At 37.5% G+C, this 16,529-nt stretch overlaps 1 protein-coding gene across 2 annotated transcripts; it reads right to left on the reverse strand.

Moving 5' to 3' along the window:
* Nucleotides 1-3,352: 3,352 nt before the first annotated feature.
* LOC107847826 lies at nt 3,353-14,918 on the reverse strand. Of its 2 annotated transcripts, none has more exons than XM_016692347.2 (5): nt 14,703-14,918; nt 11,966-12,280; nt 6,045-6,246; nt 4,377-4,605; nt 3,353-3,822 (listed from the first exon to the last, which is right to left on the reverse strand). In XM_016692347.2, the coding sequence occupies exons 1-5, from the start codon at nt 14,745-14,747 to the stop codon at nt 3,576-3,578; spliced, it is 1,038 nt and encodes a 345-aa protein (XP_016547833.1). In that variant the 5' UTR covers nt 14,748-14,918; the 3' UTR covers nt 3,353-3,575. The 2 variants fall into 2 exon arrangements, with proteins under 2 accessions (XP_016547833.1, XP_016547832.1); XM_016692346.2 differs by having other exon boundaries at nt 14,670-14,918.
* Nucleotides 14,919-16,529: the final 1,611 nt, after the last annotated feature.

The following is a 16,529-nucleotide window of genomic DNA, read 5'->3' on the forward strand; positions in this document are numbered from 1 at the left end:
TTGGCTTAGAGGCAAGACTTAGCCCAAGGATCATCAAACAACAAGCTATACCTCATGGGCAAGAGTTGACACTATCACATTATGAATTGATTTATGAGATATTTTATAACTCTTCCCTTAGAGGCAAGACTTAGACTAAAGGCTTTCAAACAATAAGTTACGCCTCATGGGCAAGTGTTGACACTATCATATTGTGTTTTAAAAATAAAACTTAACTCAAGAATTTTCAAACAACAAGTTATGTCCCATCGGTAAGAGTTGACACTACCACCTTATGTTTTGATTCATGAGATGGTCTATAACTCTTACCTTAGAGGAAAGACTTAGTCCAATGACTTTTAAACAATAAGTTACATCCTATGGGCAAGATTTGACACTACCACATAGTGTCGTAATTTATGAGATGTTCTATAAAAATCAAGGACTTTCAAATAATAAGTTAGCCCCACGGGTAAGAGTTGATACTACCACATTATGTCTTGATTTATGAGATGTTCTATAACTCGTGCCTTAGAGGCACGACTTAGTCCAAGAACTTTCAAACAATAAGTTACGCCCCATGGGCAAGAGTTGACACTGCCACATCGTCTCTTGATTTATGAGATGTTCTGTAACTCTTAACGGAAGACTTAGCCCACAAGTTACGCCCCACGGGCAAAAGTTGACACTACCACATTGTGTATTCATTTATGATACACTCTACTAGTCTTGCCTCTAAGACAGACTTAAAACAAGAACCTTCCAAAAAAATAAGTTACGCCAAACGGGCAAATATTGACACTAGCACATTTAATTTGTAAGATTTTCTATAACTCTTGTCTTAGAGGCAAGACTTAACTCAAGGATTTTCAAACAACAATTTATGCCCCATGAACAAGACTTGGCATTACCATATTGTGTTTTGATTTATGAGATGTTCTATAACTTTTGTCTTAGGGGCAACACTTAACCCCAAAGGACTTCCAAACAACAAATCATGCCCTTAAATTTACTCTGTGTCAAAGAAAGAACTTCCTTTTGTGGAATATCCAACTTGCTATTTAATAGTAAAATATAATAGAAGTTGAGAAAAAGGAAAAAAAGAGAAAAGAAAAAAAAAGGATTGAGAAAAAAAAAAAGAGAAGAAAAAATAAAAATAAACTTTGAGAAAAATGGAAAAAAAAATGAAAAATGATAAAAAAAATATATATAAATAAAATAAAGGTTGAAACAAATGAATTAACGAAAATGAATAAATATATAATGTTTGAGGGAAAAAATAAAAGAAATAAAAATAGAAGTTGAGAGACAAATGAATTAACACAAGAAAAAATAAAAAAGTAAAAAAAAAAATAGAAGTTAAGAGAGAAATGAGTATGGAAAGTTTAAAAATATTTGAAATGTACATAAAAAGGAAGACTAGTATTTAAAGACTTTTCTTATGGAGAACAAAAAACCAACGGGAAAAGGACAAAAATAACACTTCATTCTAAAATAATTTCACCATAATAGACACACAAAACTAATTACCTGCAATTAGCCACTAAATTAGTTTCTACTTTAAGTCATTTTGTTGTAAGCTTCGTCTCCTTCTCCATTTCTTTTTCTTTTTTTTTAAGTTTTTGTTGTTCCATTAAGAAAAGCATTGTCCATTTTTCTTATGAAAAAGTAATTCGACATTTCTATTTTTTTATTTCACTACTACATCTTTTTTAAAAATAAAATGTAACAAAGTGGTATAAGTAATGTATCAGTTTGGTATAGCGACTGTTTATGCATGTGTAGGTTACTCTCTTTTGAAAAAGTGTATTAATATGGTATAAGTGTCGTATCAATTTTGTATAGAAATTGTATATGCATGCATAGGTTCGTCTCTTTTGAAAAAGTTATCAATATGTTATAAGTGTTTAACCAATGCATTGTATCAAGTGTTAGAAAACGACTTCTAACATATGGATGCACAGTAATATGAAGAACAATTCAACAGTTGATATATTGCCTGAATATCTCATTTAAAAATTACTCTATTTTCTTAGTTTTAAAGGAGTAGCCAAGATGAGGACTCTCTCTAGAACATGGTTGCAAGCCTAATTGACTCTTGCCAACTTGAAAATTCATTATTAATTATCACCAAGGCAATATGAAGATAGTGGACACAATCATGGAGAGATATAAATACTTTGTTTATTCTAGTGAAGATTTCCCACTAATTGATAAGTGGGTTGACATGAGTAAAAGATTTCATCCTTGACTATGCATCATCCTCCTTTACTAATAGTATACTAAGTAGGCACTATGTTTAAGGGGAAAACAAAAAAGAAGTCCTAAAACTTTGGAAAAGAACTTACCTCACAAGATTGAACGACAAAATTGTGATTCTTGATGTTCTCGTTGTGCTATCTTCCTCAAATCAGCCAAACACACTACAACATTGCTGGGTTTTCTTTGTAGATTGGATAAATATGTCGCCTATTTAGAGAAACTAATGAAATCGGACGAATTTTCTGTCTAGGGATCGAAGTATTTTGGTGGAAAATGAAGTGTCGAAAGCTGTCTTTTGAGTTATTTTTTAATTTCCCACTAATTGATAAGTGGGTTGACATGAGTAAAAGATTTCATCCTTGACTATGCATCATCCTCCTTTACTAATAGTATACTAAGTAGGCACTATGTTTAAGGGGAAAACAAAAAAGAAGTCCTAAAACTTTGGAAAAGAACTTACCTCACAAGATTGAACGACAAAATTGTGATTCTTGATGTTCTCGTTGTGCTATCTTCCTCAAATCAGCCAAACACACTACAACATTGCTGGGTTTTCTTTGTAGATTGGATAAATATGTCGCCTATTTAGAGAAACTAATGAAATCGGACGAATTTTCTGTCTAGGGATCGAAGTATTTTGGTGGAAAATGAAGTGTCGAAAGCTGTCTTTTGAGTTATTTTTTACCCGGATTAAGTGTATAAAAAAACATGGGTGTTGTATTTTGATTAGTTGTAATTTGCACGGGGATGCATTTGATTTCAACCGCACAACTCAGAACAAAAGCAGGCTCAAGATATGTGCCAGGTCGGGTATGTTTAATAGACACTTTATGATAGGTCCAAGGATTAAATAAGAAATGTCTAAGTTCAAGGGGTTAGGGTTGCTTATGCATTAAGCCTTAATACAATATAATTGTTTTAGTTGGTTATATAACTCGTAACTTCGTTTTGTTAACGGAGAGATACCAAACCAACAGACAAGAAGAATATATAGAGAGATGATATGCACTGTTTCATTTTTAATGAGAGATTTCTACATGTTCGAGGCAATGGTGTGCAGTAGTCTTTGTAAGGAAGCATTTTACCCTTCAATATGGACTTACTCGACACGAATACAAATTTAATCGTCTTTATATGAGTGTTAAATACCAATTATTGAAACAAAGGAAAAGTTTAATATCATCACCTACTTTCTTCATGAATATCCAAATGGTACATGTCCTACACTCAACGCCCTGAAGATATAAGTGAAAATTGAATAAGAAAGAAACCTAAAAATTGCAATCCACTGCTTCTACCATTTCTCTTTTGGTACATGTTCTGACATTTATAAATTATATTTTTTGGCGATGACCACCATCTGTATTTTCAGCAACTTCCTCAACTTCTTCATTGGGCATGGTTTCATCATCTAGATCACCTGAGGAAAATACCTTTTCATCGCTACTCATGCTATCAGTTACATTGTCATTAGGCTCAGTGATGTTCACCACGGGTTGCTTTTCTATCATGCCTGATAAAGCTAGACTTGGAGACCACTCGAGCACATCGTCTATAATGTTAGAAACCCGCTTCTGATACCTGCAACAAAGGAAGTCAGTTTCAGACACCACTGTGCAAAACGTTATCTTATTCTTGGACAATAAATCAACAGACTTGATATAAATAGCTTATGGCACAATAAACAACAAAGGCTGACCATATATTAATTTTAAAATTATAGAACTCCAAAATATAGTTGTGAGATATCGGCATTATGAATACAATACATCATACGTTGAACTTTTAGCTTTTCTCGTGTTCATTCACTTTCGTACTCACTGAAAAATTTAGAATCACGATTAACATCTGACCCAGTCCTAATTTGTAGTTTATTTCGAAACAATTCAACTAGAATAGTTCAATTAAAAAAGAAAAAATTGCATTTAATCTTTTCTTTTTTTTGTGTGTGTGGGGGGGGTTAGTAATGATTTACTTCGTTTTTCTTGGCAAATTTATGAAGATCTAGATTCAATTTCTAGTAAGGTATAAGTCAAAGTATTGTAACACTATATTTGTATGAAGACTCCTGCTAAATCAGAATTTCATAAATCATCAAAGAGGCATTAAAGTATAGGCGCAAGACAATGATGAACCTGGCTCTTGCAGCCTCATCAGGAGCATGATGCCTCAGGACTGAAATAACAATCACACCTACAATTGCATAGAAGAGCCTCGCTGTCCACTTCGGTCGCTCACCCTCATCTTTCTGGGGCCAAAACTGGAACAGTTCTTTGAGTGTTGCCTCCTCAGCAAGAATGTTGGGGAAAAACCAGACACGTTTTCCCAGAAGAATCCAAAGAGCACCGAAGACCAAGCCTCTCACTGCAAGCATCAACATATTCTTTTGATAGACATAATATATATGTTCATAATTCACCATTGCAATTAATACAAATAGTATTACGAAGATAGACTAGACAACGCAAGATGAACATGATCTGTATATGAAACAAAAACCAGTACTTTATTATTTTGGGATGTTGGCTTGAGTGAAGTTAGGAATCGTTTGGTTTACGGTCAAGTTATGCAGAGATAATAATGCAGGGATTGTTTATGCGCCTATGTAATAACCAACAAGAACTCAGAAATAATACCTGTTCGGCCTAACACAGTAAAAAAACTCCCCACTCTACACCCTTTAGAACTCAGCAATGAGGAATAGAAGATTAAGTATGAACAACAAAAAGAAGATGGTTACAATTTTATTGTATACATCTCGCTATCTGTTTTTTTGTTTGGGGTTGAGATGGGGGAGAGGGGGGGGGCGGGTTGTTGTTATTTACATATTTTAATCAAGGCCTATGAATTGGAACAGTTTTAATGTGCTTTTGTGCATTTTCTTTGCGAATTATGGATACTTCTTGGTCCTTTTATTTTAGTTTGAGAATTGTATGTATATATACAACCAAATTATTTTGCATTCAGATTCAGAGTAATCAAAAGTGAAAAGAGCCAAGTCCGATGTCTATTGGGGCTTTAAGCGCAGATCATGGCTTTAACGGAGCTCCGGGGCTTAAACCTGCCTTAAATGAGCCTTCAACAACATTGGTTGCATTGTGATGAAATGAGCCTAAATATGTGGGAAGGACCCACATATTCGGGGATCGAGTCATAGTTGATTGATTTTAATGTTTCTCGCAACGTTCTGTTCATCAACTAAGGTTGCTATAAATTACATATCTTAGATAAAATACCATGTGTCACACTATCTCCAATTCTGGTGTTTTCGTGACCGTCTGACATGACCCTAGTGCCCTGTATTTTTGCTACTTCGACCGAGTCAATACATTTTGAAGCTGAGATGAATCTGTTAAACATAACCCACGTATAGTTGCAGGGTTAGGAATGGCAAAAAAAAGACATGAAGCAACTAGGTACCCTTTCTCTTTAATCTATTCATTAGGCAGTATCAATTAAAAATTAAGAGCTGAATCACTTCAGACCACTTATATGTGCCACAATTTTCAAAAGGGTTGGTCAAAGAAACAACTTTACAAGGGCAATATCAATGGACCAAGCAGCCAAAATAAAGTTCTATTGTACACCTCTATGCTGTAAGTTCACTCAAGTCAACATCCTGAGATTGTTGCTTTAGACATCCATTAAAAAAAACTTGGTTTTTGTATGACATATGAAACAACTGCCTACTAGTTAGTACTTTATGAGAAAACAACGCATCATCATACTCCTACAGTATTAGAAGAAATGAGGCAATAAGAGAAGATTTGTGAATCAAATTGAAATAAGCACCAAAAACTTACACAAAAGCAGGCAAAGTATAAGAAGGAGGACACCAGCACATGAGTAGAGTACAAGCAGTTTGACCTGATGAGGATACACAGGGAACAAGCAGATTGCTAATGTCAAAACTGGCCAGCAGAATGATAGAAGTGTTTGCCATAGGGGCCTTCTTTTGACAAATGTCCATGCGAAGAAGGCATCATTTTCAGAAAACACTTGATCCTGCATACAAAGATGAAGAAACATAACTTCAAAAATTGCAAGAAAGCCATGTAAATGCATTATTCTGAGGTTACATAATAAAAGGCTCAGTTTATGCTAATCTAGAACGTTTAAAGAGGATAAGGATAAGTTTTCCAAAGAGAAATGCCCCAAATACACCATAAATCAGATTTCTAGATTTTGTTAGAATGTAAACTTCGTTATCTACTTAAGGCAATAGAAGTAGGAAATAGCAATAGATTACTCGCAGAAAGAGGAAAATTAACACGACCCTATAAGTCATCAGCATATGATGGTATAGCATATTTCTATTGAAGTAATCATTCTTATTTTTGATTTATAAGAGGACAAGATTTAGTATCAGAGAGGAAAAATACAGGTAAAAAGATAGAGAATAAGATGTCCTTGGTTCCTTTTGGTTGTGATGAATCGATTTTTCTATAAGGAAAGCCTCTGTTAATCAGTGGGAAAATTTTTTTTTGGTTATAAATCAGTGGGAGATGACTAGCATGATCTATAAACTAATTTTGCAAAAAGATCAATTTTTATTCTTACAAAAGTAGTAAACTATTAGGGTTATGAAATATTAATTCATTTTAACTCATTCTAAAGTAGTAACTAACACTTCACACTTTCTCTCTCTCCGACGATTGCTCTCACCGGAAATCCATCCACCACTCTCTCTTCCTCTCAACGCTCTTTCTCTTAGACCAGACGTCCTCTTTCTCTCACCCGCTCTTCCTCTCTCCTAGGGTTTTTTCGGTTCTGTCAAACACAAGTTTTGCAGCAGTGCAGGTGGTGGTATTCCCGTGTCGTTTCAAACTCTGTCCAGGTGATATCTTCCATTTTTCCCTCTGTTTTCTATTTCTTGTTCATGGTTATTTATATAAGAACAAGGGTGACATCCAGAGTTGCACCAACTATAGGGGTATTAAGTTGTTGAGTCACACGATGAAGATTTGGGAGAGAGTGGTCGAGCGGAGGTTGAGGAGGATAGTGTCTATTTCGGAGAATCAGTTTGGATTTATGCCCGGGCGCTCGACGATGCGGAGACTGGTGGAGCAGTATAGGGAAAGGAAGAAGGACCTGCACATGGTGTTTATCGACTTGGAGAAGGCATACGACAAAGTCCCTAGAGAGGTGCTTTGGAGATGCTTGGAGTGAGTGGGGTCCCGGTGGCGTACATCAGATTGATTAAGGACATGTATGAGGGAGCAAAGACTCAGGTGAGGACGGCGGGAGGAGATTCAGAGCATTTCTCGATTTTAACGGGGTTGCATCAGGGATCGACTCTTAGCCCGTTTTTGTTCGCGATGGTGATGGATGTGTTGACGCGTATTCAAGGTGAGGTGACTTGGTGTATGCTTTTTGCATATGATGTAGTTTTGATTGATGAGACGCGGGCAGGTGTGAATGATAAATTGGAGGTTTGGAGACAAACCCTTGAGTCTAAAGGGTTCAAGTTGAGTAGGAGCAAGACTGAGTATATGGAATGCAAGTTTAATAACTTGAGGCAGGAGGACGACGGGGTAGTGAGGTTGGGTTCCCAGGTTGTTTGTAGGAGAGAGAGTTTTAAGCATCTCGGGTCGATGATTCAAGGGAATGGTGAGATTGATGAGGATATCTCTCATTGTATTAGGGCAGGATGGATGAAGTGGAGGCTCGCCTCAGGAGTGTACTGATAAGAAGGTGCTGCCCAAACTGAAAGGCAAGTTCTACAGAGTGGCAATCCGGCCGGCTATGAGTGTTGGCCAGTCAAGAACTCTCATGTTCAAAAACTGAAGGTGGCGGAAATGCGGATGTTGCGTTGGATGTGTGGGCTTATTAGGGGTGATAGGGTTAAGAATGAAACTGTCCGTGAGAAGGTTAGAGTGGCTTCGGTGGAGGACAAGATGCGGGAAGTTCGGCTGAGATAGTTTGGGCATGTGATGAGGAGGGGCAAAGATGCCCCAGTTCGTAGGTATGAAAGGCTAGCTTTGGATGGTTTCAGGCGGGGTAGGGGTAGGCCGAAGAAGTATTGGAGAGAGGTGATTAGACGTGACATGGAGCAGTTACAGCTTACCGAGGACATGATCCTAGATAGGAAGGTGTGGAGGACGCGAATTAGGATAGAAGGCTAGAGCACGTGGGAGGGTTGGGGTGGGGGGTTCGAGGGTGGGGGGTGCATTTGGTACGTTAGTATAGGGTATTATTGTGTGGGTGTCTTAGTTCTGTTGTGCCATCTTGTTTCATGCTTTTATCATGAATTTGTTTATTATTCTGTGTCTTGAACCGGGGGTCTATCGGAAACAGCCTTGCTACTTCTCCGGAGGTAGTGGTATGGACTGCGTACATCATACCCTACCGGACCCCACTATATGGGAAAACACTAGGTTTGTTGGTGGTGGTGCTGGTGGTGGTTATTTTTCCCTCTGTGTTTCTATTTCTTGGTTCTTATCGTTCAAATTCCATCATTCGTTTCCTTTGTGTTTAATTACTGCACTCTGTTTGTTATTTACGCATTGCTTCTTGTTCAATTTCGGCCATTTTTTCCTCTGGTTTATATTTCTTGTTCACATTTTTTTCCATCGGTGTTTGCTACTCCTTGTTTCTTGTTGTCCAAATCCTATCACTTGTTTCTTTTGTGTTCAATTTCTACATCTGTATTTTGTCTTGCATTCTATTCTTATTACTGCAAGGTTAACCCGAGTGAGAATCTTACTATCCAACATAAGTTTTTGGTGATGGACTAGGAGATTACGAGAGAGAGGAGGAAGAAGAATTTTTATGATTGACCCAGAATTAAATGGGGTGGCTTGACCTTACCATATCCTGGGAAATGGGGAGAAGTTGATGGCTATGGGGACTTGGAGGCGTAGTGGGGATGTGGACAACATATGGGATAAGATAGCTAGTTGCATTACGAAAGCAGCTAGAGAGGTGTTTGGGGTGTCGAGGCCTCGAGGGTAACTTTGGTGGTCATCTAGGGGATTGGTGGTGGAATGGAAAAGTCCAAGGGAAAGTAGAAGCAAAGAAGGTTGCTTATGCAAAGTTGGAGGAGTGCACGGACGAGGAGGAAAAGTGGATGAATAAGGAAATTTATAAGGCACTGAGGACGAAATATAAGTTAGCGGTTATGACGAACAAAAGGGCAGCTTTCGGACGCTTGTATGTTGAACTAGAGGACAAAGGTGGAGATAAGAAATTGTCAAGGCTCACCAAAGCAAGAGAGAAGAAGGCTCGAGACTTGGATCAAGTGAAGTGCATCAAGGATGTGGAAAGGTGTTGGTGGATGAGACCCTCATTAAACAAAGATGGCAAGCTTACTTCCACAAACTTTTGAATGGAGAAGGCCGAAGGGCAAAGAGATATTGTGTTGGGTGATTTGGAACACACGGAGAGACATCGGGACTTTGGGTATTGTAGGTGCATTAAGGTTGAGGAGGTTAAACATGCTATTAGTAGGATGAGCCCCGAAGAGTAACCGGACCCATTGAGATTCCAATGGAATTTTGAAAGAGCATAGACAAGATAGGTATGGAATGGTTAACTAAAATGCTTGACAGACAAAAGTGGAGTACAATGATTCCGTTGTACAAGAACAAGAGTGATTCCAAATTGTAACAATTATAGGGGTATCAAGTTGCTAAACCACACTATGAAAGTTCAGGAGAGAGTGGTAGAGATACGGGTGAGGAGAGAGGTGTCCATTTCAAGAACCAATTCGGATTCATGTTGGGATGCTCGACTACTGAGACCATACATCTTGCGAGGAGATTGGAGGAGAAATATACAAAAAGGAAGAGGGACTTACATATGACGTTCATTGACCTCGAAAAAGCATATGACAAGTCCCAAGGAAGTCCCCTACTCTGGAGATGCTTGGAGGCTAAAAGTGTACTGATGGCTTACCATAGGGCGTTAAACGACATGTATGACGGAGCCAAGACTCAAGTTAGAATAATGGGAGAAGACTCGGAGAACTTTTCAATTGATATGGGGTTGCACCAAGCATCGGTTCTTAACCCGTTCCTATTTGCCTTGATAACGGATGAGTTGACGCGGTATATTCAAGATAAGGTGTCATGGTGTATGTTATTTGCGGATGACATAGTACTGATTGATGAGATAAGCAACAGTGTTATTACTAAATTGGAGGTATGGAGATAAACTAGAGTCCAAAAGGGTTCAGGTTGAATAGGACAAAAACAGAATATTTGGTGTGCAAATTTAGTGATGCGATGCATGAGGTGGCCGTGGAGGTAAGGCTTGACACACCAAAAGAGAGAGTTTCAAGTATCTTGGGTCCATAACCCAAGAGAGTGGGAGCATCAACGAGGATGTCACACATCGCATTGGGGCAGCATGGATGAACTGAAGGCCTGCCTCCAAAATCTTGTGTGATAAAAAGGTACCACCAAAACTTAAAGGTAAGTTCTATGGAGTGGTGGTTAAACCGTCTGTTGTATGAAGTAGAGTGTTGGCCAGTCAAAAGTTCTCATATTCAGAAGATGCAAGTTGCGGAAATAAGGATGCTGAGATGGATGTGCGGACATACTAGGAGCGATACGATTAGGAATAAGGATATTCGGAATAAGCTGGGAGTGGCCTCCATACTGGACAAGGTGAGGGAAGCGAGATTGAGATGGTTTGGGCATTGAAGAGGAGATGCGTAGACGCACTAGTGAAGAGATGCGAAAGATAGGATATAGGGGGTACGAGAAGAGGTGGAGGTAAGATAAAAGAATATTAGGGAGAGGTCTATGAAGGACATGGTGTAGCTTCATATTACCGAGGACATGACTTCCGATAGAGGGTGGTGAGGTCATGCATTAGGGTAGAAGGGTAGTAGGTAGTGGAGTACCATCGTACTTTTCGAAGGCTCGTTGGTGTATGTCGTAGCACTAGCTGTATTCATGTAGATATTTCTTTGGATATCTATCATAATAGGTTGTTTATTGTGTTTCAATTATCACACTATTTTGTTGTTGTCAATGTTTCTTTCTTATAGGCTTCAAACTGTTTTCCTTAATACTCAATATGTTTTTTCACTGTTTGTTTCTTCTTTTAATTGGATTTGTTACGCTTGATCGAGGGTCTTTAAAAAACAGTCTCTCTACCTCCACGAGATAGTAGTAAGGTGTGCGTACACTCTACCCTCCCAAACGCTACTTGTGGGATATGTTATATTTTAACTTTACGATTTTGGTATATGTCTAGAGGTAGTGGATGTGAATGGCAAAGGATTTAAAAGCACGGTGCATGATATGTATATGTACATCATGGTTTCGGACCCCACTTCAAACAAAAATCTAGTGTTCAAGTGGAGAATGATAGAAAGACTGGATCTATTACCCACTAAGTTTCGAACCGTGTACCGCATCCTCAAAAATTCCCCATTTATCCAAAAGAAAAGACAAGATTTAAGATTTACTTGATATGGATCCACAGCAAGACAGGTATACCACACTTACATAGACTAGATACATGCCCTTTCAAGCATAAGCATCAAATGTAATGTAAATATCTGATCTTTCTTTTTTCTTTTTTTTTTGGAATAAGGAATCGCAAATACTATGATCACAGTACCATTAAGATAATATACAAAATTTCAAGGCCATTATTAATCTATGATATGACAAAAAACACAGATATTTATAACTGACTAGAAACAAGGTTGAGAGGAAGCCAGAAACTTCTAAAATTCACTAGTAATAAATTAAACCAGAAAGAAACTCACGTGGTATATTTCTAAATGTGCCGGAAAGGTAGACAATTTCTTCTTGCCAGGCCGGACAGTTTTTACCACACGGTCACATCTGACTAAAAGGCTCTTCTTAAGCAGAATGTTGGCAATATCTTCAGCTTCCAAACTTCTATCTGACTCGAGTACATCTTTCAGTTCTAAATGATTTCTCACAAAGCTAACAAAATCTTTTCCTCTGAAATACTCCACTCGTGTTTCCTGTAGGACAGCCCAACGAGACACCAAGTCCTTATGATCTCTAACTTTCTCAGCAAATAGCTGGAAGACATCCTTTTGCGCAGCTTGCTTCTGAAACTCAAAAGTAAATAGCATGGATATGAACATCACAAAATAAAAAGGGCATAAAGAGTGGCAGGAGGAGGATGGAAGAGGCTGAACACATCTCAATATATTCATGACAAGAACTTTTATTTTTAATATTTATTTCAAGGGTTCTGATCCGGTTAAGTTATATCAACAGTCTATACTAATAGTGTAGCTCAGCTAGATGATCATAAATCATAAAAAACAGAAAACAGCATAACTATTTCCCTCTTAAATGAGCAGATGATACCAGTGACTGTTGGAGTCCCACATCGGTGGGTTAAAGGGTCCTTGGTCTCCTTATATTGTCTTGGGCAATCCTCCCCTCATGAGCTAGCTTTTGAGGTTGAGTTAGGCCCAGGTCCATTTCTTTATCATGGTATCAGAGCCAAGCCCACCCAGTTCATTGTTTCCGGTGTTGGCCCCCCGTCTTATATTGTCCACACTCCAGATGTCCAGCCTTGGGCGTGCGGGGGTGTTAGAGTCCCCCAGCGGTGGATTAAAGGGTCCTTGGTCTCCTTATATTGTCTTGGGCAATCCTCCCCTCGTGAGCTAGCTTTTGAGATTGAGTTAGGTCCAAAGTCCATTTCTTTATCAGGAAGCATATCCTTTGGACGCATTTTAGAAGTTCCAAAAACATAATGTAACACTTCACCTAGGACCATAGTACAACAACAACAACAACAACAACAAACCCAGTGTATTCCCACCTAGTGGGGTCTGGGAGGGTAAGATGTACGCAGTCCATACCTCTACCTCTGATGAAGTAGAAAGGCTATTTCCGATAGACCCCCGGCTCAGGGCACGAGATACCACACAAACATATAGTAAAGCATAGAAGCAGATTACATAACATAAATACGGCACCCATAAGTAATATAAAACAGAGGAAAGCAGAGGAAAGCACACAGATTCGTAATAAAACATGGAACACGGAACACGGAATCATAACAGAAATAAAACCCCCACCAAGTAATTCCCTACACTAGCGACCCAAACTGGCTCTAATCCTCTGCCGAAATTCGCGCCCTCCAGACCTTCCTATCTAGGGTCATGTCCTCGGTGAGCTGTAACTGTTCCATGTCCCGCCTAATCACCTCACCCCAGTACTTCTTCGGCCTACCCCTACCCCGCCTAAAACCATCCAACGCTAGCCTCTCACACCTACGGACCGGGGCATCCATGCCCCTCCTCTTCACGTGTCCGAACCATCTCAATCGTGCTTCCCGCATCTTGCACTCCACTGAAGTCACACCAACCTTCTCCCGGACAGTCTCATTCCGAACTCTATCCCCTCTAGTCAGTCCACACATCCAGCGCAACATCCGCATTTCTGCCACCTTCATTTTTTGGATGTGGGAGTTCTTAACTGTCCAACACTCCGCTCCATACAACAAGCCCGGACGGACTACCACCCTATAGAATTTGCCTTTAAGCTTGGGCAGCACCTTCTTATCACACAGCACCCTCGACGCGAGTTTCCACTTCATCCATCCCGCCCCAATACGGTGCGAGACATCCTCGTCAATCTCACAGCTCTAAAGTGAATTCCATTCAAGCTATTGAAATGCAGTTGAAGATGTGCCAATTATCATTCAAAAGTTAGTCCATTGCCGGTTTAACAAATAACCTGCAGAATCCACTCATCCACACCAAAAGGGTACAATATGATCCAATAAATCAAAAGGCCTTTTCAAATCCTTAGAAATATATCCACAACATTCACACCTCTAACTAGCAGAAATGGAACCACTTATAACAGACTAGTAGAGAACACCAGCATTTTAGGTTCAAAAAGTTTGCCACAATGACACAGCGATAACAATCAAAATCACTATACAAGTTTGTCTATTCTTCTCCTTTTTGTCAAATATTTGCAACATTTACACAATCAACACCTCCAAGAAAATTCTTGGAGAGAGGGACCAATGCATTAAATTTCACACAAACCATTAGTTGTTGAACCCGATATCTCAAGATCCCACATTATACAATCCATATTACTTCCTTAGCACCCAAACATTTCGACAAATTCAGAGGGAAATTCAACAAATTAACAGACCCATCTCCCCCACCCCACACACACACACACGAAAAAAAAAAAAAGCTTTTTCTCAAATTCTTTGTTGGGGGATGCAACAAAAACTCCAATTAACTTTAAAAAGCCTTTTTATTCATAAAACCTTGACACTTTTGGGGTCCCATATATACAATTCAAACTATTTCCCTAGAAATTCCAATTAAAGAAAACCCCATATGTAAAACGAAATCAGGCAGAAATTTTAAAAAGAAAAAAATAATAGCGACAAGTTTGACAATTAGTGTATATGTATTTATTTATGGAGTAATTTAGGATTAAATAAGAAGGAATTACCGTATTGGATGGAAGAGGTTGTGATCTCCTTACCTTCTTCTTATCTGCTCCGCCTCCCCCTCCCCCTGCTTTCTTCATCTCTTCTCTTTTCCTCTCTCTGTCTGCTCTTTTCTGTTCCTTTGTGTGAGCAGTTTTCTTTGGTTGTTTTTGTATGTTGAGGTAGAGCGACTAGGACTAGAAATTAAAACATTTTTATCATGTCGTAACGCTAATAGGCGCGCCAGAGCGGGTGTGGGGATGTGAGAGAGAATTGACCAAATACCTAAAGATATTTTAGAGGTGAAGCTTCACGTGATTGGTAAAATTAGCAGCCGTTTGCCAATCAAAATTAGTATTTCCTCCATTTAAAAAAAGATTAATCTAGTTTAATTTAGTACGGAGTTTAGAAAAATAAAGATTGCTTTTAAAATTTATGATCTTGAATTAAAATTTTATTAAATTTATCAAAATATCTTTTGATTTTATGATCTTAAACATGCCATGTGAAAAATTAAAATTAAAGTTTTACCAAAAGAAGAAATGAATCATTCTTTTTTAAACGAATTAAAAAGGAAATTAGATCATCCTTCTTAAAACGGAGGGAGTATTTCTTTTTTTCGAAAAATTATTTCACTTTAGTATAAAAAGTGAAAATAAGATGTGTGTGGCCATTAAAATCGCAAATACAAGTTTTACTTATTTACACTTTTTTCACTCATACTTCTCTTACAAAATTTTACAAATAACTTTAATTTATATTCATGTTCAAACACAACTCAAACTTCAACTCCGAAAAATTATGATTTTTATTTTCGAACGAGGCCTTGATTTGACAGCACAAGAATAAGTCGAGTGACAATTTTAAGATAAAATTAAAAAATATAAAAAATTTAAATTTGAAATACATTATTTTTTTAAAAAAATATTATTATCTTAATATATAGAAATTCATAACGAAGAATTCTAATAGTCTTATTATTTCAAACTTATTCTTTCAAAATTTAAATATTACACACACACGTAGTAGGGGATAAAATGGGGAGGGGGGGGGAGTAATATCTTCATTCTTCCTTGTTTCTCGCGCATCATCATACACACTACATTTTTGTATGACAAAGTATGCTACTTCCTCAGTCTCATTTTACCCTCTCAAATTGAGATGACACAATTATTAAGAAAACAATGATTAGTAATATAATTTTACCATTTTGCCCCTCCTAATTGTGTCTTGTTGTTAGTTCCAATATTGATGGATGGCTAATACCAAAGCACCATTTATATTCTTAATGGTTTACTCTTAATGGTACTCCTCTTTGCAATATTTTTCAAGAATGCTAATAATAAGGAGTAATCAATTTCACTAAGGTGTCGTTTGGTTGGGAATGTAGTTATGCTGGGATTAGTTATGCTGGGATAAGTTATGATGGAATAAGTTATTCTGGGAGTAGTTATGCTGGGATTATTTTTTATTGAGTGTTTGGTTTGTTGTTTTCAAATTAATATGCATGGTATAATTCCTAAAAATAAAGTATTTGATTACCAAAATACTCCTATCTTATTTAACTTCTTTTTTGTTTATATATATTTATTTTCAAGCTTTAAATATTTATTCTTAAAAATAAAACTTCCATCTTATTTAGCTTAATTTTTTTGTGTGTGCATTTTCATGTTTATATCGTGTGTATTTTAAAAATAAAACTTTCATCTTATTTAGCTTTAATTTTTTTGCATGTGCCTTCCCATGATTATACCGTGTACGTTTAAAAAAAAAAGCTTACTACATCTTATTTAGTTTGAATTTAAAACTTTCAACTTAAGTTTGTTAAAGTAAAAGAAGATTTGTTGTTTATGTCACTTCATTTAAACACATATTACTCATAT

This window comes from Capsicum annuum, chromosome 11 (assembly GCF_002878395.1).
Source record: "Capsicum annuum cultivar UCD-10X-F1 chromosome 11, UCD10Xv1.1, whole genome shotgun sequence".
NCBI lineage: Eukaryota > Viridiplantae > Streptophyta > Magnoliopsida > Solanales > Solanaceae > Capsicum > Capsicum annuum.